Source organism: Esox lucius, chromosome 15 (genome assembly GCF_011004845.1).
Source record: "Esox lucius isolate fEsoLuc1 chromosome 15, fEsoLuc1.pri, whole genome shotgun sequence".
Lineage (NCBI taxonomy): Eukaryota > Metazoa > Chordata > Actinopteri > Esociformes > Esocidae > Esox > Esox lucius.
Genome location: NC_047583.1, coordinates 9,319,651 through 9,345,948, shown reverse-complemented (window position 1 = coordinate 9,345,948; position 26,298 = coordinate 9,319,651). Strand labels below are relative to the sequence as shown.

General features: G+C 44.9%; 1 protein-coding gene across 1 annotated transcript in view; it reads right to left on the bottom strand.

The window, feature by feature from the left end:
- ush2a (Usher syndrome 2A (autosomal recessive, mild)) overlaps positions 1 to 26,298 on the bottom strand; it is a 216,814-nt gene that overhangs the window by 111,139 nt on the left and 79,377 nt on the right. The window contains 12 exon segments of the mRNA XM_034297424.1: positions 1,540 to 1,699; positions 4,756 to 4,917; positions 9,642 to 9,779; positions 13,018 to 13,203; positions 15,080 to 15,160; positions 15,855 to 16,091; positions 16,164 to 16,440; positions 16,686 to 16,816; positions 17,255 to 17,443; positions 17,595 to 17,696; positions 19,601 to 19,727; positions 23,778 to 23,908. Of these exon segments, the coding sequence (XP_034153315.1) occupies positions 1,540 to 1,699; positions 4,756 to 4,917; positions 9,642 to 9,779; positions 13,018 to 13,203; positions 15,080 to 15,160; positions 15,855 to 16,091; positions 16,164 to 16,440; positions 16,686 to 16,816; positions 17,255 to 17,443; positions 17,595 to 17,696; positions 19,601 to 19,727; positions 23,778 to 23,908 (1,921 nt within the window).

The window sequence follows — 26,298 nt, the reverse complement described above, 5'->3', positions numbered from 1 at the left end:
GATGTCATACTCAATGACACATGGAGTTGTTTATGACTGAATTACGCTGCTTTAAGCAGTACATAGACGCACAAAACTCACACACACAAACAAACACAAACACTGTACACTGGAGCCAATTTGCATTGTGTAAAAATGCACAATCTACTATTTAGAGATTGCTTATTGACATTTACAAATGTAGGAATAATGACGTTTTATTAAGGTACAGTAAGTAAGCATTAATACACACTGGGCATTGCCAGGGAATAACTGCACTCCTCAGCGGTGTGAAAATACATGAGGCCACAGGCCGAGTAGCTTCATTCCTGAGGTGTGCGATGATTCCCTGGCAATAAACAGTCTGAAGATTTCTTTAGTGTTTTTAGCTAAATAAAATAGTTGAGACAGCGTGGTTATCGTCTAACATTATAGTGTCCCCTATGACTCCACTGACTGTTGCCATGTTACTACGCCACAAAGAAAAAGCCTACCTTATTCTCCTGATCATTTGTAACAAGGTCTGAATACTTATTTTACCAAAACATTTCAAATAAATTGGCACACATGTTTAAGACTGCTTCAGTAAACTCTTATTCTTTCTCATGTTTCAGTTGCCAAGCCGGCTGTCAGTGAAAATGCCTTGTGTTTGCTAATCAACTATTATATGGCTAACAGTCTGTAGAGTTGCCACCAAAACAGCAAAGCAGCAGAGTTTGCATTTATTTAAGCTATTTTTCTATTTATTGAAATACATCTACAACATGCTACAATGTGAGATTTTTCCTGAGATAGAAAAGATACGAATACGATATGCAGGTATGCGCTGCTTTATGTTACAGACAGTACTGTACATCATCATTAAACTTCCCATATATCTATCCCAAAAAACGTCAAATTGTCCTGTTATATAAGTTGCATACATAGACCATATTGCTAGTTAGAAATCCCGCACCTAGGACAATGTCATTTCCTTGCAGGAATGTTACTCAAGTCTTTGGATTTTACTATAACCCAAATGGAAGTTTGTGGTCATTATTTATATTATATTTTGGTTCTGTGTAGATTAATAGCTAGCTATCCGGTCATGACGAAAAAGGAACATTATTATAAGAGGGATGAGAGTACTAAAATCCTGTAGCTAGTTAGCATGTGCACATCTTTTCTTTTTTAGAGAATCTCATTGGAAGACTGGTGTTACAGACATGAGATGAGAAAAATAGTCAACTGTGTTTTTTATTAAATTTGCCCAGGCTGCTAGGAACTGTCGTATTGGTGCGTAGACGTCACATACTAATTCATTGAGGGATTAGCATTCTTCTGACATTGGAGTTAAGAGGGAATTGTCAAAGGCTTCTAAACCAATTTGAGCAAATCAGATTTCAGATATCTCAGAACACATTTCATAACATAAATTATTTATCCTACAGCAATCCAACTTCTATTGCTGTTTTGTTTTACTATTATTCAGTAACTTAGGTTGTGCGATCCGGTTTATGGACGTTTGTGTGCATGCATATGTGTGTACTGCACAGCAGATGGGCGTGGGTGTGTGCTTACTGTATGTGGACGGTTCGGGAGTCCAGTATGGTGAGGTTGGGTGGGTCCATGTCTCCAGGAGGTTGCTGGGAGGTAAGCACGGTGACCTGGGAGCTATTAGAGCAGCCCACCTCCGTACACACACTAAGCACTAACACATGGGGAGAATACACCTCAAGACCTGAAATGCAAAACACACAAACACACACACATTTGTGTTTTGTAATGAATGCGTCTTCATCACCAACACACACACATACCAACACTCATACAGTGCCTTGAAAATGGGACATCGACATTACAAATATAACCTGGAGCAAATCTGCCAAGAAGATCGGGCAAAGATCACTCCAAAACTATTTGCAATGCTGGTACCAGAGTATGTGAGCACACCAAGCCTGATTTGACTGGAGTGTGGAATGATATCTGAGCGGGTCAGAAGTCTGTGGCTCAACATTGCTCCAGTACCGCTCCAGAACACACTCCAGCACCGCTCCAGTACAGCCCCAGCACTGCTCCAGTACCACTACAGAACCCACTCCAGTACTGCTCCACTACCGCTCCAGTACTGCCCCAGCACTGCTCCACTACCGCTCCAGAACCCACTCCAGTACCGCTCCAGTACCACTCCAGAACCCACTCCAGCACCACTCCAGAACCCACTCCTGTACCGCTCCAGAAAGCTCCATTACCTCTTCACTTTATCACTGCATTTGTAGGATAATTGTGTGCTGTTCAGCTCTTAGATTAAGCTGTTATTAAGTTTGCTAAATACTTTCTTAAAGAACTCATGAAACGCACAGGTGTAATGAAGGTGACTTACAGAGATGAATGGACCAGCAGGTTTATAATCAGGCTTACTTTGGTGCTAAATTAAGGCAGCCTATTATTGGGCAAATAATGCATTCATTTGTATTTATTGGGCTAATAATGCATTCATTTGTATTTCAAGAAAATGAAAATCAGGAGCAATTAACATAAATACGCAATATGCAAGCAACACATTTCAGTTTTTCTGTTTTTCTTACAAATAATTTCCAAATGTCACCTTGCAATAATTCATTTTGTGTCAGTGTTTTAAAATCAAATATCAAACAGAACGAAATTTCAATTGTACATTTCCAATTCAGAAAAATGTAGAGGATTGTTCAGGGGTCTGAACACCAAGGCATTGTAAGGTACACCTACACCCACACACACACACACACACACCAAACCACAGAGTGCATGGTGGTCTGATTTGTAGCTTGTTGTGTTAGGCAGGAGGCTGGCCGTCTGATTGAGCTCAGTGCGTTTCAAAGAGAAAGAGACTCTCCTTGAAGAGGAAATCCTTTACAGTCAGAGAAGGAGGGAGGGAGGGAGGGAGGGAGAGAGGGAGGGGGGAGGAGGGAGGGAGGATGTAGAGAAACCAGGGGAGGGAGAGCAAAAAGAGAATTCCAGGGAATCCAAACTCCCAGCAGGGAGTCCTCTGCAATGCTCAGCCAACACACACACATACACACACCTACACCCTTACAAACACACACACACACACACACGCACACTTAAACGTAAGAAAGAGAGCATGAGAAAGAAATATAAGTCCTGTACAGTGAATTATAGGATAGTGTTGGAGTCCTGATATCTAAACACATCGGTATACTTTTGGAATACTGATATCTACATCAGGATAGGTTTGGTGTACTGATCTTTTTACTTTAAACACATCACTATAGGGTTGGAGTACTGTACAGTACTGAATACAGAATGCACACAGAATAAATACCTTGACAAGCTACGAACTGCAAGTGAATGTTTCCCCAGTGTGAGTTAATCAATATAATCTAAATACATAATGTCTATAGTCTGCTGTTCTCATCATTACAACAGCCAAAATCGTCCCAAACACTATGGACAGAGACAGGCTGACATAACGGACCAGACTGAATTAACATATCACTGAAAATACTGAAGCACACTCACTATTAACACCACATCACATGCACTGACCTCATGATGTGTGTGTGTGTGTGTGTGGCGTGGCAAAGCGGTATTACTGATCTACCCTCCAGTTTGACATGTCCCATACAGTCGTCAAGGCTCTTTGGAGCTTTTCACAGTAGTATTCCCCGGTGTGTGTGCGGTTGTGTGCGTTATTCTCCTGTGTGTGTGCGGTTGTGTGCGTTATTCCCAGGTGTGTGTGCGGTTGTGTGCATTATTCCCCAGTGTGTGTGCGTGTGTTTGCGTTTGTGTGCGTTATTCCCCGGTGTGTGTGCAGTTGTGTGCGTTATTCCCCGTTGTGTGTGCGGTTGTGTGCGTTATTCCCCGTTGTGTGTGCGGTTGTGTGCGTTATTCCCCGTTGTGTGTGCAGTTGTGTGCGTTATTCCCAGGTGTGTGTGCGGTTGTGTGTGTTATTCCCCGTTGTGTGTGCGGTTGTGTGCATTATTCCCTGTTGTGTGTGCGGTTGTGTGCGTTATTCCCCGGTGTGTGTGCGTTATTCCCCGGTGTGTGTGCGTTTGTGTGCATGTGGGTTATTCCCCTGACAAGTTAGAAATGCTCTCTGTCTCTTTCAGATGCTAATCCCTCATTCCATTTTGTTTTTTCTTCCCACTTCATGCAGCCGTCCACAATCTGCTCTGGGAAGCAGTGGCAGGACTATTTACACACATACTCACCCTCTGTGTCTCTCTCTGTGTCTCTCTCTGTGTTTCTCTCTTTCTGTCACTCTCTGTGTCTCCCTCTGTGTCTCTCTCTGTGTATCTCTCTGTGTGTCTCTCTGTGTGTCTCTCTGTGTGTCTCCCTCTGTGTCTCTCTCTGTGTTTCTCTCTTTCTGTCACTCTCTGTGTCTCTCTCTGTGTCTCTCTCTGTGTCTCTCTCTGTGTGTCTCTCTTTCTGTCTCCCTCTGTGTCTCCCTCTGTGTCTCTCTCTCTGTTTCTGTGTCTCTCTCTCTGTTTCTGTGTCTCTCTCTGTGTCTCTCTCTGTGTATCTCTCTGTGTGTCTCTGTGTGTGTCTCTCTTTATGTCTCCCTCTGTGTCTCCCTCTGTGTCTCTCCCTGTGTTTCTTTGTCTCGCTCTGTGTCTCTCTCTGTGTCTCTCTCTGTGTATCTCTCTGTGTGTCTCTCTGTGTGTCTCTATTTCTATCTCCCTCTGTGTCTCTCTCTGTGTCTCTCCCTGTGTCTCTGTGTCTCTCTCTGTGTCTCTCTTTCTGTCTCAATCTCTCTCTCTCCATGTCTCTATCTTTCTTTCTCTCAGTTCTCACCAGATATATTAAAGTGTGTGTTGGCTCCTCTGTAGACTTGTTGTCCATTGTGGAATAGCAGGTAGTCAGTGATGAGGCCATTGGGTCTGGCAGGGGGGGACCAGGACACATCCAGGGAGGAGGGGGTTGACACTGCCCTGGGAGGGTACACTTCTTCTGGAACTAGAAAAACGGGTGGGACATCGACATTCACAATGTGACATAATAGAGCACAATGTAACATGATAGAAAAAAAGGAATTGAATAGAAAGGAATAGAAGTGCATTCACAACAGAAGATACAGAGACATCACCAGATTATTGAATTCAGAGGAGTGATGGAAAAACAATATGATACAGGGCTTTGCTCCCAAGGACCATATCAGGACGGAGAGTGTGGGTGAGAGAGAGAGAATAGAGATAGAGGAAAATATATAGAGAAAGAAGGAGTGAGAGAAACAGAGTGTCAAGTTGTTCCTGCGGTATCTCCTGACAGAGAACCATGTTTAAATTTCACTCGGCTAGAATCGATACCATAATCTCACTTTTTGTAATCACGTCCACTTCAAATTGATTTTCCTACTGCACAGTGACCCCTGGCGTCATATTAGCTCTTAAACAAGGCTATTTAGCTCAACCTAGATTAATGGACGACGGCGTGAAAAGCTGCCTGCATAGCTCACTGTACAGCCACATACAGTCTCCGGACCCCTCGTCAAGCCCACCAAGGCTGCCCCACTCCCGACCTGCTCCAAACTGAGGGTCAAAAGCCCAGAGGTGTGGTCCTGTGTAGGTGTGTCACTGAGAACAAAGGGTTCCAAAAGGGTTTGCAGGGAGAGGGTTTGATTAAAACAACGCCTATGTGGGAGGTCAAGGTATTTATAAGGTAAATGGCCTGCAGTTAAAACCTTTAGCATTCTAAAAACAAAAACGTTTTGGGGAATAAAGGGCTCGTTGATGAAGGCAAATCCTGTACAGTACATTGATTGGCTGATTCATTTTATGTTACATAAAGTTAAAAAACGGTTTCCCAATCAAAACCAATCCATATGCACTTGGATTTATTGCACCTCTTATTTAGATCATGGTTAATCCCGTTTAGATGACTTAGGTAGTCATAATGTGTAATATACTCTGCCCTGACTGTTATACTCAGCGCAGGTTGCTGGTAATATATTCTACCTCTATTAGGATTCCAATATGAATTACCCATCACCCGTGGCTTTGAAAGCCAACATAACATGACCTGCAGGCTTGATGTGGCCTGTGGACCAGGGGTTTCCCAACATGACTGTGTTAGGGTAAAACCCTCATAGGAAAGTCTTATTATATGGACATAACATATAGTTAAAAATTCTTCAATTGTAAAAGAGTTATAGGGCTGGTAGAACCATTCATAGATGGTCATATGGAGAACCAAAGATAAAAGGGTTCTCAGTACCACCCTTAACAAGGGGTTCTAGATATAATTATACACAGCAGATTCTACTGAAGAGGGAGTGAGAAGACAAGTAGAAAGACAGAGCGGCCAACTCCATCAGATGGAGGGTTATAATCAGCTGTGACAATTAATCTGTCTTTATTCCCTCTGTTTGTTTCAGCCTCTCTATCTCCTTAATTCTGTCTCCCTCATTCTCTTATTGCCTTTCCAACCCCCCCCCAACTCCCATTTTTCAAAGGGAGAGCTTTTTTTTTTAATTCTCTATTTCATTCTCTCCTGTCCAATCAAGTGGTCTTCTACCTCAGAGTGATCTGTCTGTGTTAATCTACTATCCAACCACTGTGATGACAGTCCACTGCTTAAACAATGGAAGAGCAATTAAAGAGAACATTGATCACTATTGCAGCTATTAACTGGCAAGACAGTGAAAATAGGTCTGGATTAACCTCTCAATACCCACCCCATTCCCCTCCTCATAATACATAAAAAACATCAGTGTCCTATCTAGATTTACAGAGTATTACTGAAAACCATCATCCAGCACACTGCATTACATACACATACATTCATCGAACAACTGACACACTAAATAGTACAAACTTCTAGTAAACACTTGACATATTCAACAAATACTGCAAACTCCTAGCAAACACTTGACATACTCAATAAAGACTGCAAACTTCTAGCAAACACTTGACATACTCAATAAAGACTGCAAACTCCTAGCAAACACTTGACATACTCAATAAAGACTGCAAACTCCTAGCAAACACTTGACATACTCAATAAAGACTGCAAACTCCTAGCAAACACATTACGCATATTTCTTTGTCAATGTTAGCATTATCAAAACATTTTGGAAGAATTACTGAGTTAATTGAAAATAACCCTTTTGTTAATTTTAAGATTTTGCTTTTTGTCTTGAACCATCTGTCTTGGACATGAGAAACCATCTACTCAACTATCAACTAGACAGTCATGGAGAATATCGACTAAAGATAAAGTTAGGTTTGGAAATAATTAGACACTAACAAAATAATAATTGTGTTATTTTGTTAGTTTACCAAAATATATTCAAGTTACAGTTAAACAATTAACACAGGCTTAAAGGGCAGTCTCTCAGCTTTAGTGTGAGGGTATGCACATCCAAATTGGAAGAAGGGTTTAGGAATCACAGCTCGTTAGTATGTAGCTCCTCATTGTCAAGGGACCAAAAGTAATTGACAGTTGACTCAAAAGCTGTTTCATGGACAGGTGTGGAATTTTGGAAGCTTTTGCTGTGAACGCCGCAACATGCGGTCAAAAGAGCTCTCAATGCAAATGAAACAGGCCATTCTTAGGTTGCAAAAATAACTCCATCAGAGAGATAGCAGGAACATTAGGAGTGGCCAAATCCACAGTCCACAGAGAAAAAAAAGAATGCACTGGTGAGCTCTGCAACAGAGAAGCCAAGACGTCCACGAAACACAACAGTGGTGGATGATTGTTGTGATTCTTTCCCTGGTAAAGAAAAACCCAGCCTAGTTCTGGAACAGCATTCTTTGGACAGATGAAACTAAGATCAACCTGTACCAGAAAGGTGAGAAGAAAAAAGTATGGAGAAGGCAAGGAACGGCTCATGATCCGAAGCATACCACATCATCTGTAAAACACGGTGGAGGCAGTGTGATGGCATGGGCATGAATGGCTTCCAAAGGCACTGTGTCAGTAGTGTTTATTGATGATGAGAAGGAAGACAGAAGCAGCCTGATAAATTCTGAAGTGTATAGGGATAGACTGTCTGCTCAGATTCAGGTAATTTCAACGAAGTTGATTGGACGGTGCTTGACTTTACAGATGGACAATGACCCAATACATACTGTAAAACCAACCCAGAAGCTTTTTTAAGGCAAAGAAGAGGAAAATTCTGCAATGGCCGAGTCAATCACCAGATCTCAACCCGATCAAGCATGTATTTCACTTGCTGAAAACAAAACTTATGGTAAATCATTACAAAGGAGGAAACCCAGCGTTTGGTGATATCCAAGTGTTCCGGACATCAAGCAGTCATTGCCAAGTATAAATTTTTTTATTTTATTTATGATAGTGTTAATTTGTCCAATAACATTTCAGACCCTAAAATAAGGGGACTGTGTATAAAAATGGTTGCAATTCCTAAATGTTTCATATTATATTTTTGTTCAACACCTTGTATTAAAGCTAAAAGTCTGCACTTAAATTGCTTTCTCAGTTGATTCATTTAAAATCCATTGAGGTGCCTTACAGAGCCCAAATTATGAAAATTGTGTCAGTGTCCAAATATTTTATACCTAACTGTATAAATATATATTTAGTATATATATGTAGGGAAAGCTTAGTAGAGCCTGTGTTCTACATTGCTAAATGGGTCACTTTTTCACGTGTTGCTTTAGGGCCACTGGTTCCTACCTCGTTAAATGGCAGCTAGGAGCAAGTGCAATGGAAAAGGCCTCAGTCTTCTTACCTGTGGATGAATTGTTGCCAGCCTCTCCAGCAAAACTCCACAAAACCTTTGATTCATTTATCTGCATCCATGTATCAACGTGGTAAAGTAAAACCCATGTATTTTTTGTTTGAATGCTTTTACTGTAGACAATTGCTCTCTAATATTACATGTTTATTCACAGACTTACTGTTTGATGTTTGGAGTTATATTAGTTTGGGGGGTAATTTAGTATTACCCATTGAGCTGTGCCTCCTATCTTTCTATTGCCTCTATGTGGGAATTATATTACATCCACTGTGTCCATTGGCCACTGATGTTGTTGACTTGATTTGTGCATTATGGTATGTTATGTTACGATAATATTTTGTTCTATGATTCCAGCGCACCAATAAATTAAACTCACCCAGAGCCATTCCAAGAAATATCAACCTATCAGTGTCCTTCCTCCTGTCAAACCATGTCACCCTGGTTCCCTTGGTTACCCAAATCCCTACCTGACTAAGCAGCTATCGCCGTGCCCTCAGTCACATCCCGTATGAAGGAATAAAGAGATGACTAAATAAATATACCAATGAGAAATATGAACACCTGCTTTGTACCATTTAAAGCATATTTAAGTAGAATTTGCCAGAGTTACCATAGATTGCCATATATTTTCCAGTTATTTTGCAACATTACAGGAGATGACGGTGGTTTGCAGTCCCATACTCACCTCTCTGTCCCCTCGCAACAAACAAACACACACGCACACACACACAGACACACACACACACATACACAGACACACACACACAGACACACACACACAAAAACACATCCATCCATTCCAGCACCTCCTAAACGATGGAGTGATTATAGTCTTAGTGCAATGAGTCATTTAGAATGGGCCGAGTGGCTCTAGTAAATGGATCCAGACCATTTTAGATGTCCCTCCCTCGTATGCACTGTATCCTGGATCTAACATTCATCACAGGAGTGTGTCTGTGTGTGTGTTTGATTGTACCCTCTTCCGGAGTAGTGATGGTCCATCTCACGTCTCCATCCCTACCATTGTCATGGTGACTCTCAGTACAGCCGGCCAGGGTGCAAGCTGTAACCGTGACAACATAGCGGGTAAACGGAATGAGCCCCTCCAACAGGCCTAGACAGAGACACGAGGAAAGAGAAAGAAAGACTGTCACATTGTCATATATGGTATATGAATCAACAATTCTCTATAAAAAAAACACAAAAAGATGACAAATACAATGCAAAGCCAAAGTAAAGGGGAGTGAGACAGTGAGAAGGAGAGAGGGGGAAAGAAATGGGACAAGGGACAGGAAAGCATATGTCCCTGTATTCTATTCAACATTCTGGGGCTTCTGTGGGGACAAGAGTGATGTTACCAAGGACTAAATGTGTAAGCTTCCCAAAACTCAGCATAATATAGCCATCAGTTCTCTTAATAAGCCCCAGCTTCATTATCAAATACTGATATCTAACACATTACTCACCCAGTGAAGAGACAGAGAGAGGAAGAGGCAGAGAGAGAGAAAGAGAAAAAAGAGAGGTAGATAGAGAGAGAGGGAGACAGGATGAGAGATGGTGGGGGACCGTGTGGTTTTCACAAGATTCTATAGCCACAAAGTTAAAACCAGAAACGAACACTGGTAAAACCATGTAGTTGAGGTGAAGGTTAAGCTAAAGGTCATGGTTAAGGGTTAAGGAAAAGGGTTAAGGGATAGGTTTAAAGGTTAAGAAAGAGGGTTACGGTAAAGGTTAGGCGTTAAGAAAAACGGTTAAGGTAAAGGTTATGGGTTGAAGTAAAGCTTATGGGTTGAAGTAAAGGTTATGGGTTTAGGTAAAGGGTTTAGGGTGAAGGTTATATGTTAAGGTGAAGGTTAAGGGTTAAAACTGTTATGGTTAAGATTAAAGTAAAAGCTAAAGCTACTGTAGGCTGGCTTTCACATTTTAAGAAGACACATTGTTCCTGTGGCTTTAGAAGCTAGTGACGACAGAGACAGGTGGAGACATGGGTTTTGATGGTGGGGAGGTGGCAGTTAACAGCCAGAGTGACTCCTGCTAAATACGGCTTTTCCTTTAAACCATTACTCTCTTCCTCCGCTCTTCCTCCTCTCATTTCTGCACTCATCAATACCTCAGAGGTCTACCCCTTCTCTCTCTCTCACTTTTCATCTCCTGTTCGTTCTCTCTCTCTCTCTTTATCTGTTTCTTTCCAGGGAAGGCCCCCAGGGGAGTGTCCTTCTCCGTCTCGTATCTCTACAGAGGAGGGAGGGACCCAGGAAGTCAGCAGGCTGTGTGTCACTGTGTCTCAGTGTTGTCCAGGTATAAATAGGAGCAGATCCTCTTTCTGGAACCTGAGATGTCTCAAAGACAGATAAACACGACCAGCCTCCTTAGAAGGGGACAAGAAAAAAACATATCCATCCTCCTTTCTCCTTCTACCACTCCTTTCTCCTTCTTGCTCTCTCCCCTACCTTCCTCTCCGTCCCTCTCTCTCCCTCCTCTATTTCTCCTAGAGTTTTCATTTCACCCCTCATTCCTCTGTATAAATAGGCTACTCTCACCAGGACACTGGCCACTGTAAATTACACACAGTCGGACCGAGGAAAGTGCCCCCGCTTAATTCATTTTTACAGTTTGAAATCACCCGGATTTATTTATTAAATTCATCATCATCTGAAACATCGAGGCTTCCCGTTGGAAGAGGTCGAACAGGGGAAGGGATGGAGAGAAGGATGGACGGCGGGGGGGGGGGGGGGGGGGGGGGGGGGGGGGGGGGGGTGAGAGAGGAGTGGAGGGAGGAAAGGTAGGTGTGAGGGAGATCTCTGAGTGGCTCTCTGGCTCGGGTCCATGACGATGGACGTTATGGTAATCAGTGGGCGGATAGATGGCTGTCGTGGCAACAGGGCCGCGGGACAACCGGCGGTAAACAGCCTCTCTGCTGCGCTGTAATTGGCCAGGTGTCTTTGCCTCTCTTTTTTCCCCTTCCCTCTCCCTCGGCCTCTCGTTCCTTCTCTCCACAGCCGTCTTTTAATTCCATTAGGCCTTAGCCCCACTCTACCCCCATTACACAGTCATTTGCTTTCTGTGTTTTTATCTGTCGGCGTAATTCTGCGTTGGGTGTCAGGGCCATCATAAATTAGGACGGCCTTATCACCGCACGCCTTAATGTGTGCCAGAGGAACGGAGAGAGGGAGGCGGAGGAGGAGGAGAGAAGGGCCCCATCTTCATATTTGCCCAGAGACATGGCAGAGAGGATGGGAGAAGTGACGAATCGTGGAGCCACCATCCTCATCAGAAAAGAAAGAAAAAGAGAGAGCGAGAGAGAGTTCTCTGATATGACATCACGGGGATCTGGGCAGGACCAGCTCTGGTTCCTGACAGCCTTCACACCCTGAGTCCTGCTTTTCCCACATCGTGTATGCACATGTGTGTGTGTGTGTGTGTGTGTGCGTGTGTGGCTTTCAGCGCTCTACACTGGCCTTTTCTATGAGGAACACGCGCTCGTAAGTTGAAAAATCGCGAGGCACACTGATACATTTAGGAGCACAATTAAATTGAACAGGTAAAGTTGTAATTGTCTCTATTGCTGACAGTTAGCCAGGTCATTTATGGACAATAACTGTGAGCTGAAAACATGCTATAAACATATGTCTATTGTAGACTTCAGATATAAGTTTTCAGATATGACATTAATATACCTGGACAAATAAGGGTCAATACACTACTCTACAGGGTGTGGGGACTTCTAAAATAAAGTGTTTTTCTCAGTTGGAATTTCCCTGGCTTATGATTTTGCGATGAATATTTTATTCAGTGTAACTGTCCTTTAATAGCGAATCTGGTCATTTCATTGCACTTCTGGCAAAAGAGGAATCAGTGGCCTTTGATAAATGCACCCTACTGCTGTGTTTCACACATGGAACCAAAAGATCCATGTGACGCTCTTGCTCTGTTTCCGTTGGCAGTGTAACAGGTACAACTGCTGCACTGAGCTGATGTTTATGGAGGCACACGGGGCAAGACCGTAGCTCCTATCAGCTGATGATCAGACACGCCACGAACAGGGCAAGCACATGCCGGAAAAACCCTGTTCGCTTTCTGGCCAATAGTGGCTAAACAGGGTGGCACCCTCAACGACGCGTTGATTGGATAGTAGCTGTTTGAGATATGTGTGAGATTGGTTTATGGCATTTAGTGGCAGAACACATGGAAACTGCACTTACTTCAGAATTGTTTTGCAAGCAACAATGAATGGCATTACTGCAGCTGGGACAATGTCAATGCAATTCCTTTCAATTGTGCCACATAGGATGAAACTGCATCATGTTTGTCTGACTGTACAGCCCTGGGTTCTCCGTGTGTGTGCGTCTTACCTGTGAGGTTTCCAGTAGATGGGTGGGAAGCAGCGACAGGTGAAAACTCAGGATGATCCAGGTTATAGGCTCTCAGCTCGTACCTGTCAATCACTCCTCTCACTTGAAGGGGCGGGACCCAGCTCACCTGAACACTGAAGCCACTCCCACTCTGTATGCTAAAGGGAGGAGCCACCATCTCTGGGACTGGACAGAGAAACAGTGGAGGAGGAGAATGTTGAGAGGTGGGGGGACAAGAGAACAATAACAAGACATGCAAGGACAAAGGAGACAATAGCACAGAATACAGGGGATAAAGAGAAAGGACCAGGACAGAGGAAAGGACATTTTAGGGAGGTAGTTACAACAAAACAATGAGGTTGGGACAGATAGATGAGAAAAGGAGCAAAGAGAGGATGAGTGAAAAAGGAAGAGTAGGAGAGAGAAACAGAGGAATAGAGAGTTAGAGAAATAGAGAGAGAGAGAGAAAGAGGTAGAAAGTAGACAGAAAAGAAGTAGAGTGAGGAAGAGGGAGTGGTAGAGAGAAAGGTTAAGAGGTGAAGAGAGATAGGTAGAGAGAGTTAGGTAGAGGGAGTGGTAGAGAGTGGTAGAGAGGTAGAGAGAGGTAAAGAGTGGTAGAGAGTGGTAGAGGGGGTAGAGAGAGAGGTAGAAAGTGGTAGAGAGAGAGGTAGAGAGAGAGGTAGAGAGAGAGTTAGAGAGAGAGGTAGAGAGAGAGTTAGAGAGAGAGGTAGAGAGAGAGTTAGAGAGAGAGGTAGAGAGAGAGTTAGAGAGAGAGTTAGAGAGAGAGGTAGAGAGAGAGTTAGAGAGAGAGGTAGAGAGTGGTAGAGGCAGTGCCTAAAGAAAAGCAGCCCACATATTCTTCATTTTAATAGAGCTGGTAAATCATATCTAACCATTAGCATAAATACAATTTATTAGAGTTGTAACTTCTTCAGCCCTGATTTAATACATCCACCATTCATTCTGGACCATATTTCACCGCAATCAGCCGCTCTTCTCCTTTTCTCTCCCTCTCTTTTCTCTCTCCTCTCTTTTACCTTCTGTCTCTCCACCTAAATCCCCACTCTGTCCCTCTCTCGGCGTTAATGACGAGGCCTGGGCAGACACAACAACAGCTCTGTGATGATGTGATGTAACAGGAGTGTGTGGGTTTTATGCATGGCTGGGGTAAAAGCGGGTCGTCTCGGGTCAACAGTCTTTAACATAAATACTGGAGGAACAGGGAAAGCCTCCAGTGGCCCCTTATACCAGGATTATCCATCTCAGTTAACATGGAGCAAAATCAGTCGTATGATTTATATCACCTTACAGTTGTAGGATCTGTATAATGTGTGTTCCAGGTTTTATCTATGGGCCCCAATTCCCCTTATTGTGCCATGTGAAAGGACCCATACACACACATTAAATCCCATGCGCACTCCGACACATACAGACACACACAGATATACACAGACACATACAGACACATACAACATACATAGACACACAAAGACAAACATAAACACACACAAACAAACACAAAACACACACACAAACATATACACACACACACCAACACAGACAAAGAGAAAAACAGACACACACAGACACAAACATACACAGACAAAAATAGACACACACGCACAAACACAGACACACACAGACAAAAACAGACACATAGAGACACAAACAACATACAGAGACACACAAAGATACACACACACACACACACACACACACACAGACAAACAGACACACCATTCCCAGGCCACAATGACACAGCTCCCATTTGCACAGGCCAGTGTGTTTGACAGGGCTGCTGAGGCTCTGGGACAGGTGATAAGCTATCAGGACTCTCCATCTCATCTGGGAACCAGAACACTGGCCCGATAAAGCAGGATGGAGAACGGGCATGCCTGAAAACTCTGACACTAACTAATACCATGGAGCTCTGTTAGAGAGAGACCCTGCAATTGTGTTATTCTATTTTCTCTCTCTCAGTCTTTCCACCGTGTAAAGAGCATTGTCGTTCCATCGGTTAGTAGATAGACACAGAACCCTGATAAATCATTTCCATGATTACCTGTTTCCCGGAAGCGCACGCGTTCCCAGGGTCCTGCTGACCATCCTCCCACCCCAGACGCCACCACCCTGTAAAGGTACTCTACACACACACACACACACACACACCCGCATGCACACACACACACACGCACACACAATCATTACATACGGAAGGTTCCACAGATGTACTCTGAGGTACTATATTCAACAGACTGACAGGTAGACAGGTGTACTCTGAGGTACTATATTCAACAGACTGACAGGTAGACAGGTGTACTCTGAGGTACTATATTCAACAGACTGACAGGTAGACAGGTGTACTCTGAGGTACTATATTCAACAGACTGACAGGTAGACAGGTGTACTCTGAGGAAATGAAGTCTGGAAATTACTGCTGTGTTTCTATGGGCTCACAGGGCGTAAAAGACTGTCCTCTCAGGTGTGAGAATATGTATCCAGGTGTGTGTTACTTGTAAAAGGCTAACTTTTCAGGTGTGTGTGTGTTTACCAGGGTGTGTGTTACCTGTAAAAGGCTGTCCTCTCAGGCTTGTGTGTGTGTTTATTAAGGTGTGTGTTACCTGTAAAAGGCTGTCCTCTCAGGCTTGTGTGTGTGTTTATTAAGGTGTGTGTTACCTGTAAAAGGCTGTCCTCCGAGGTGTGTGTGTCTGTGTCAGTGTGTGTTACCTGTAAAAGGCTGTCCTCCCAGATGTGTGTGTGTTTGTGTCAGTGTGTGTTACCTGTAAATAGCTTTCCTTCTGGGTGTGTGTGTGTGTGAGTGTGTCAGTGTGTGTTACCTGTAAAAGGCTGTCCTCCTGGGTCTCTGCTCTGGGTCTCCCCACCTGTGTACACCAGGACAGAGTCGTTTCCACGGCAGCGGTAGACACTGTCTGTTGCTGGGCATCCGTCCATATTCACCCTGACAGAGCGGCGGAGGGCAGCAGACAGACTAACAGCAGTAACCCCCAGTACACCAGTAGGAATGGTAACAGGATCCCTCCGAATGTTTACGCCTCTGACACACCCTCCCAGACCTGAGAGAAGTTAGGGGGTTAGATGTGAGCGTGTGTGTGTTGATGGAATTGCCTGTGTGTGTATATTCTTACCATGCATGTGACTATGGCTGATAAGAGCTTCATGGTTTATTCTGAGAGGAACTCCTCCCAGGTAGAGGGGTGAGTCCAGCTGAAACTCTCCCTCTGCCAGTCCCCTCAGCTGCTCTGACCAATCACCGATGGAGGCCGAGATAACAGACCCTTGTTTGACCAATGACAGTTGGTTCCAGCCCCCGTCGCAGTAGCTAAGCCCCGCCCACATGCTCAATTCAGTCATGTGACCATTCCAGGACAGAAACAGGGACAGCATGCCTCCCTCCAACTCAGCCTGGGACAGACAGGTCAGTAGGCATTTGGGGTTTAGGGTTAGAGTTAGGAATCAGGTTAAGATTAAGTATTATGTTTTAGGTTTAGATTTTGGGTGTTAAGTATATGGTTAAGTTAGAGTTAAGGGTTACAGAAAAGAGGATATTTAATGGAAATAAACTTTAGGTCCCAAAAATGGCCTTACAAGTATAGTAAAACAAGTTTGCGTGTATGTGTGTGTGTGTGTATGTGTGTGTATATGCTCACCAGTATATAATCAGAAGAGTGTGTGTTGTAGGAGAATAGTAGTAGAGTGTTGAGTTGGTCCGTCCTGAATTCAAAGGAGATGTCAAAATCTTGTCCTCCACTGAACACCTCCGGACTCAACTCTAAGTACCCTGTCGCAGGAAACACACAAAACACACACTCCACCACGATGCTAACAAGAATCTTAACTGTCTGCTTAGCTTTACTCCACAAACCACGGTGGCCAGTTACAAAGGTAAAAGAGGATATGGAGATGCCAACAATATCACTTGATTTCCTTATTCTTGATCAAACCCTGAAAGTGCCAGTTAGCCAATATATTGACTGAGGCCTCAAGGTTCAGAACCATGACCCGATTCCAAAGAAACCCTATGTCCCACACCCTATGCACTTGTAAATATCTGGGAAGATTGCATTGATCTTACTATTATAGTGAAACTTCTACCTAGCCTGTCAAAGGGCAAGTTGGAGCTATTAGCATATTGCTTACACCAGTCAATCCACTCAGACCTCCACACAGGGTGTAAAGGGTTGACTTGGGATTGAGCCAATCATCTGTCACTTCTTACCTTGCCCCAGGAAGTGAGCCCCCTCCTCCGTGTGGGCGGGACATCCCTCCCAGCTCTCATAGGCCCCCACTCGCTCTATGGCTCTGGACCAATCAAGAGGCTGCCACACCTCAGAGGGGTTGTCACTCATCTTCACCTGCACGTTTCTAAGGCAACCAGAAAACCCCTGCTTCACTAACTGGGTATCGCCTAGAAAAAGAGAGAAAGAATGAGAGAAGAGAACAATGGTCAGAGAATAAGACAGAGAGGCTTTGGACATTAATGGGATAACTATCATGTTTCCATACTACAATATAACATTAGAGTCAAGCTAACTCTGCATGATTCTGTAGAGACCTACCTGAGTCCTGTCTGAGTAAAGTGAAGTCCTCTGGAAGCCCCCCGATGAATACCCCTGTGTTCTCCCCAATAATGGTACTGCCACCTGACCCAGACGCCTTGGCTTTAGGATGAATGGAAAGAGGGAGGAAGGCCACAGGAGAAAGAGGGGAGGAGAGAAGGAGTAAGGGAGGGAAAGAAACAGAGGGAATCCAAACGTTTATTCTCTTAGTACATTTCCACAGAGCTGTGGTGCTGCCACTGGCAGACATGTATGGACAGAATACACAATGAGGACATATTACACAGGATGATGAGCCAGGGGACTATTCACAGTTAAAATAATTAGTTACATATAGATAATGTACACATCTACGCAGGGAAGTACAGAGGTTATTGACAGAAGCACATTACGTTACCGTACATGATACTGGTAGTGGAAGACAAACTTTAACACACAGAATACACAACTACACAAAGTGGACGTTGAATATACGTACAACCTGTGGATGTAGAATGTATGTACATGTTTAAAGTATCAGTTCAGTATATCTAGTTGCATGGTGACTTTGATTGGACTAGGTTTTTATAGTTGACAGTTTGGAGGTTTCCCTGCTCTCAGTCTACCTGTCCTTAGTCTACCTGCCCTAGGTCTACCTGTCCTCAGACTAGCTGTCCTCAGTCTACCTGCCCACAGTCTACCTGCCCTCAGACTACCTGTCCTCAGTCTATCTGTCCTCAGACTACCTGTCCTCAGTCTACCTGCCCTCAGACTACCTGTCCTCAATCTACCTGCTCTCAGACTACCTGTCCTCAGTTTACCGGTCCTCAGATTACCTCTCCTTAGACTACCTACCCTCAGACTACCAGTCCTCAGTCTATCTGTCCTCAGACTACCTGTCCTCAGTCTACCTGCCCTCAATCTACCTGCCCTCAAACTACCTGCCCTCAATCTACCTGTGGAGATTTTGGGGAATGGGGGGGTGTTGATATTTCCTGGATGGAAGATAAGTGTCAGCCGACAACTCTCACTGCAGACCGTTCAATGTGTTGCAGTTCAGTCCTCATAGAGGTGAGGATGGGCTCTACGTCTGACACGGAGAGCGGGATGAAGAATGACCAGGTGATTTCAGTACACCCGCTGGCCTTCATGGTAACCTGCGATGCCTTCCTCCCACCTGAAATTGCTGGGAGACGATGTTCTCCAGACTAACAGCTGAGCCCTAAATCCCAACGTGGGTAAGGAGAGTGGTGTTTTCTGAAATCAGCACCTGTACTGTTTAGTCTGAGATAAGTTCCAGGTTGTGTTGACAGCACGAGCTACCAGCCGGTCAAACGTTCCATGGTACATGGACTCACAGTCAGTCTGACAACTTAAACAGTTGCAGTTGACAGATGCAGTGTTAATGGGACAGTCACTGGTGTGGAGGAGGGGTGACAGCATTGCAGTTAGGTGTGGTTTGCAATGAAGGGTGGTCTGCAGTTAGGGGTGGTTGCAGTGAGGGGTTGTCTGCAGGGAAGGGTAATTTACAGTGAGGGGTCATATGGAGTGAAAGGTAGTTGGCAGAGAGGGGTCGTCTGCAGTTAAGGGGAGTTTGCAGTGAGGGGTTGCCTGCAGTGAGGGGTAGTTTTGCAGTGAGGGGTCATCTGCAGTGAAGGGTAGTTTGCAGTGAGGGGTCATCTATAGCTGGGGGAGCCTTCGGTTTATTGTTGGTAATCTGTTGGATGGTTCTCCATACAGAAAAACAGTCATTACTGGACAACTGTTGCTCTAGCCTGACTTTGAACTCTATGTTTGAAACACATGATCAGAGAGAACGTCAAAGACATGGACACACACACACACACTCAGTCACACTGCATTCCTGTGGTCCATATACAGAAAGAAGATGTAGAGTAGCCTAATTATTGTAATCAAACACATGGTGACTCAGATTAACCTGGATAATACCTCAATAGAAGAGGAGAGCCTAGGCTTAACACACACCAACACATACACACCATTATCGTACCCATGGAGAGTGTTACCTTGGTATTGATCATCCACAATGATCGTTCCCACGGCCTGTTTCCTGGTTGCCATGACGCTGTGCCACTGGCCATCACTGTAGCTCCTCCCGTCGTCACCCTCCACACCCACTGCCACAGCCCAGCCCTGGGAGAAGACAGAGGTCACACGCAAATACACACTGCAGTTTGTGTGGAGTGTGGGTGGGTGTGTGTGAGAGAGATGTTTTTTTATTGTCTTTTTGAAGTATGTATGACATCATCTGTATCAGCACTTAGCAGGCGAGATGGGCACTCTGCAGAGAGGGAGAAGAGTTGACACACACACCTACACCCACTGGAACACACACATACACCCACTGAAAAACACACACACATACAGCCACTGAAAAACACACACACATACAACAAAGCTGTGCATCTCTGCTGTGTGATGAAGATTTAATGATAAGATCAATATATGTATGAATGCCAAGGTATATCAGCCTCCTGGCACCTTTACTACCCAGTAGACAGCAGACAAGTCTACTTAACTACAACCACAACACAGTAGGACAGGGGTGGACAAGGAGCTTGACAACCCCCCATCACTCCCCCATCTCTCTCCCCATCACTCTCCCCATCTCTCTCCCGATCTCTGCCCCCCCCATCTCTCTCCCCATCTCTGCCCCCCCCATCTCTCTCCCCATCTCTGCCCCACCCCCCCCATCTCTCTCACCATCTCTTTCCCCTACAATCTCCCTCCCTTGGACTCTCTCTTTCTGTGTGTGTCTTTATCTCTGTGTTTCCCCGTCTCTCTCCTGCTGTGGGTAAGGGTAGACAGTAGTTGTCCAGACCCTATCATGTCAGATACTCAGCTCTTTCTAACTCATTTGGGAGTGGGTCATAATGCCACTGTGTTCCTTGTATATGCAGGATGCTGCATCAACTGTTAATGAGATCTGTTTAACAGTCCAGTTGATAGTTCACACTGCCAACGCCTTTACTCTGTACTACTCCACCCCTCCTCCCACTGCCAACACCTTTACTCTGTACTACACCACCCCTCCTCCCACTGCCAACACCTTTACTCTGTACTACTCCACCCCTCCTCCCACTGCCAACACCTTTACTCTGTACTACACCACCCCTCCTCCCACTGCCAACGCCTTTACTCTGTACTACTCCACCCCTCCTCCCACTGCCAACGCCTTTACTCTGTACTACTCCACCCCTCCTCCCACTGCCAACACCTTTACTCTGTACTACTCCACCCCTCCTCCCACTGCCAACACCTTTACTCTGTACTACTCCACCCCTCCTCCCACTGCCAACACCTTTACTCTGTACTACTCCACCCCTCCTCCCACTGCCAACACCTTTACTCTGTACTACTCCACCCCTCCTCCCACTGCCAACACCTTTACTCTGTACTACTCCACCCCTCCTCCCACTGCCAACACCTTTACTCTGTACTACTCCACCCCTCCTCCCACTGCCTTTCCTTCCTATCCTCCCATTCTATCACCCCACCTCCTCCCTCTCTATCCCTCCCTCTCTTCTTCTCCCTGTCCTTCTCTGTCTCCCCATCTGCCCCTCTCTTTCTTTTCCTCCCTCTCTCTCATTCGTCCCCTCCTTCTCCCCCTCCTTCCTTCTGTCTCTCCCTCTCCACCCTCCCCCGTCTCTCCTTTGCCCCAACCCGGTCATCAAGGTCCTATGAAATCAGAGGGTCTTCCAGTCAACCACCCAACCTCAGTCTCTCAATCTGTCCATCTGTTGGGCTGCTTGGCTGGTCCCAGTCCTCACTTTCATTACCTATATGGCCAAACTAATGTTTGTGTGTCTGCGTGTGTGTGTGTGTGTGTGTGTGTGTGTGAGTGAGTGCTTGTGCATGCTAGTGTGTATGTGTGTGGCTGTTATACATTACACACTCTTAGAAAGGGTAAATCTCCCGTTTCTCCGAACTAATAGTGAAAAAAAGGTGTAGATGTGTCGTACGGGTGTGTGTGTTTGTGTGTGCGTGCGTGAGCCCTACTGCCCCCTCTCTCTTTAATAAAGTGTATTTGGGAGTGAAAACTGATGGAGATAGCAATGTCCACTTCCGGTCTCCAGATAAATAGCACTTATCCAAAGTGCAGCTCCACACAGACCCATCTGCCATTAGGGGAGCCGGCCTTGGCAACCAGCAGGGGGGGTGGGGAGGGTCGAACCCAATCTCTTACTTTAGATAGACCACAAGGGGAATTGACTTTAGGGTCGGTGACACACACATCAACACACAAGCACACGCACACACACACACACACACACACCGGCCCACGACCACTTTCACACCACCTATTCATTCTGCCTTAATGTCAGAATGTGTGCGGAGGGCATTTGCACTGTCACACACTCAACATCACAGAGGCTCAACATCTCTTAACTAACTTTACCTACGGTGAGTGGGAAATGCCCGGTCAGCACGTTCAACACGCAAACGCTATATGAACACAGGTGCCAAACGCTCGCTGCATACGCCATGAGATATTCACAGTGTGTGGACCATTATGGCTTTAGGTCGACCAGGTTTCAGACCAAACATTATACAGATGTTACACATTTACCACAGATGCCTCTTTAGAAAACTGAACATTGACATCGAATATCGAATATCACTAACCAGCAGCCCAAAACCAGTGGTCCCTAACTAGCACTCACTAACCAGTGGTCCCGAACCAGCTGTCCCTAACCAGTAGTCACAAACCGTTGGTTCCTACCTGGCAGTCACTATCCATAACTAGACGCCCCTAACCAATGATCACAAACCAGTGGTCCCTAACTAGCACTCACTAACCAGTGGTCCCTAACTAGCACTCACTAACCAGCTGTCCCTAACCAATGATCACTAACAAGTGGTCCCTAACTAGCACTCACTAACTAGCACTCACTAACCCGAACCAGCTGTCCCTAACCAGTGATCACTAACCAGTTGAAGTAGAAAGGGTAGAGACGAGGCTTGGCTACTGACAGCTCCAACACTACTGTAGCTAAACATTCCTGGATGAGACAGCGTTTCATAAAATGCTCATTAATTCCATCATTAGAAAGTGTGTGTGTGTGGTGGCGGGGGGAGCATACCAGTTTCCTGTGTCACGCCAAATTAGGTCCCCCGTGGTGGTAATCCCATTAGGCCTGTTGAATTGGCTAATGGGGGAACTAATGGGGGAGCTATCAGGGGACATTAATCGGCCGTGACACCACTCCTAGTGTTAATTACCAAACTAGCCTAACTAAATGTGTTTGGGAATGCTGCTACAGCATTGCAGAAGGAAGAGGACTTTTCATTCAGTGTGTGTGTGTGTGTGTGTGTGTGTGTGTGCGCGAGCATGTGTGTGGGGAGGGGTTATTGGGGAGGAGAGGCGATTGCTGGTCTGACGTACGCTCGTTTAAAATCATCTCCCATCATCGCTTTCATCATCAGAGCAATTGACTCTTGTGTGTCTGTATGAGTGTCTGTGTGTGTGTGTGTTCCTGTCTGAGTGTGTGTGTGTGTTCCTGTCTGAGTGCATGTGTGTGCGCCTTTGTGTCTGGGTGTGTGCGTGTGTTGCTGTTGCTTAATTAGCTTGCCATTGGTATGCACACATCGTGGCTGGGGGGAACAAGTTAATTGGAGGCCAATCCTAACGCCAGCACACTTTGAAAGTTTGGTGCTTTCGAATAAAGAAGAAAAGAAGAGGTTGCCGATTAATCAGATGAAAAAGTCATCATTCCTTCCCATCGGAACTCGATGTGGCTGTAATAAGTCACATGCATTCAGAAACCATCAGTGACTCAACTGGAGTCTGATAATCTATTTTGAATTATTTTCCAGACTTGTAAAACCATTTACAGACCTGAGTCACGGCCATATTTAGCAAGTAGCATCATTTGAAGTATGTTGATATATATTTAAAATAAATGTATAAATATATATATATATATATACATATTCAGCACCCGAAAAGTTGAAAAGGAAGGTTTTGAGTGAGAAACAGAAGGGATAAAATTAAGAGACCACTGCAAATTCAATGCTCACTCAAAACGTTCCTTTTCAACTTTTTTGGAAAGGAAAGAAAAAGGTGCAGTGGTCTCTTTTTTTTTCTGGATCTGTATATATATATATATATAATTTTTAAATACATACAGGAACAGTCAAAAGGAAGTGGGAGGGGATGAAATGATTTCTGAAGTTTGCTACCTGTGGGTCAAACAGGAAGTAGGGGCGTCCATTACGGATCTGCAGAGCTAGGTACTCTTCTTGGTTTCCCGGAGACAGAGCACAGAGGAGCAGGCCGTTTGGCACACGTGTTCTGAAGCTCAAGCGAAGACCTACAGGAGGGGGGAGGAGACACACGGTATTATCAGAGGGACAACGTACAGTAGGATATAAAAGGAGAAGATCTGTGCATGTGTAGACGAGTTGAGAGTGTCTCAGGGGAATCCTCACACACTCCTGCCTAGCTCCCGCCAAAATCCACAGTACGTGTGTGTGTAACTCTCCTAAACCCACTTCCCCCGAGCCTACGTGTATGGCCTAAATTTAGGATACAAAAAAATCCTGCTTTGAAGACCTAACACACTATCCCAGATGTGTATTCATGTCTCCATTCAGACGTGTGTGCGTGCTGGTCATTGCGTGAGTGTGCGTGTGTGTGTGCGTGTGCATCTCACAATGTGTTCAGTCAAACGACTCCATTAAGACTCCAGGGGAGCACTGGATGCTCAGGTTAAACACATCTCCTCCTGTCTAATCTCTGACTGGTCTCTGTGTGTTAATCTGATAATCTGCAGTTAATCTAGGAGGTAGAGCTGCAGCTCTCTAAGGCACGTCCAACTCCCTCTGACCTGACAGGAGACTCCCGGAAGACAACTTTATCTCTCCTCCTCTTGCTCTCTCCTCTGTCTCTGTCTCTCTCTCTCCTTCCCTACATCTATATCCCTTCATCCCTGCTTTAGATCCCTGACTCGCATGCAAGGAACACTCTGGGAATTCTGAGCTCAGTTTATTTGGGAACAGCGTCATAGTGGAATTTGGAGGAATTACGAATCTGGATGTTCTACACAATGTGATGAGAACTGAGAAACTTGGTCAAAAGAAAACCCAAAGCACTAATATAAAGTACTCTCATAATATACAAGAGGGTCAGCTTGCAGTGACTCCTTAACAACGTAGTGAATTTAAACCAAGCCAACAGAAAGACACAGCATGTCACATGTCCCACTAAGTGGCATCCACATATGTGACCTTGAATTGACTGAGACACGAGGGGCCATGACAGATATGTGACGTCAAATTAGCCCTCTTTAACCTCTCATTCTCCATCACCCATTCTCTCCTTCCTGCGTTCTCTCTCATCGGTCTTCCATCTCTCCATCGCTACGACATTAGGAGAAGACATGCTGCGGTTTCTGAATAAGAGCATGACATCAGGGCAATAGTGCTTGCTTCTTTCATTAACCTTCTCAGTATCAGGGCACGTTGGCCACATGCTGTCGTTACACACTTCCTGGAAGGACCTGTAGCCTAGCGGAATGCACACATTAGAACCTGGCCAGGGAGAGTACAGACCCCATGACAGAGCGGGGAAGCCTGTTTTAACCTGCTGACATGATGATGCCCCCAACAAGGACATCAACACGTCTCAGACTGTACGCTCACTCAGACTCACGGAGACCCCGTTGTCTTGAAACAGACTGACATCCAGGAAGTGTTGTGATGGCGATGAACTTGCCCCTAGCTGGGTCCCACCCACACAGAGGAACAGATCCATTGCAGTTAGTGACACAGGCAATGCTGTGTGCTGTGAGTGGATGAGAAGCCAGTTGAGATATGGTTTTTGTTGTACAGAATGTGGGTGTGTACAGAATGAATGGAGTAGTGTCCCTTCACTCCCATTTTCTGATGACATCTAGGTCCACTCATAATATCATCTACAAACTGTTCTAGATTAATAACAAATGCAAAACAGAAAATGATTGATTCCTTAAGTATTTTCATCCTTTAGTCAATATTTGGTAGATGCACCTTTGGCAGCGATTGCAGCCATGAGTCTTTGGAGTTATGGGAGCAGGTAGAGTCTCTACCAGCTTTGAACATCTGGACAGCATTTTCTTCCCACTCTTCCTTGCAAAATTGCTCAAGCTCTGTGAAGTTGGATGGGGTGCTGAACAGCAATTTTTCCACATATTCTCAATTGGTTTGAGGTTCAGGCTTTGACTGGACCACTGAAGGACATTCACAGACTTTTCACAAAGCCTCTCCAGTGATGTCTTGGCTATGTGCTTTGGGTTGTTGTCGTGCTGAAAGATGAAACTTCAATCCCAGTCGAAGGTCCTGTGTGCTGTGGAAGCATCCCCATAGCATGAAGCTGCCACCACTATGTTTAAAAATAGGGATGGTGTTCTCAGGATGATGTACAGTGTAAAGCTCCTGCCAAACACTGCACCTAGCATTGTGGGCAAAAAGCTCTATTTTGGTCACATCAGACCATAGTGTCTTCCACAGTCTCAGAGTCTCTCACATGCCTTCTGTGGCTCCCCTAAAAAGTGCCCTTCTCACCCTTGGTTTTTGAGGAGGCCCAGTTCTAGACAGACTCACAGTTGTGTAAGATTCTCTAAAAATATGTACCTGCTCCCGGGGGCTTTACATGCTCCCGGGGATATTCAAACCTTGGAAATATTCTTATATCCTATTTTATTTATGAATTGTACTAACCAAC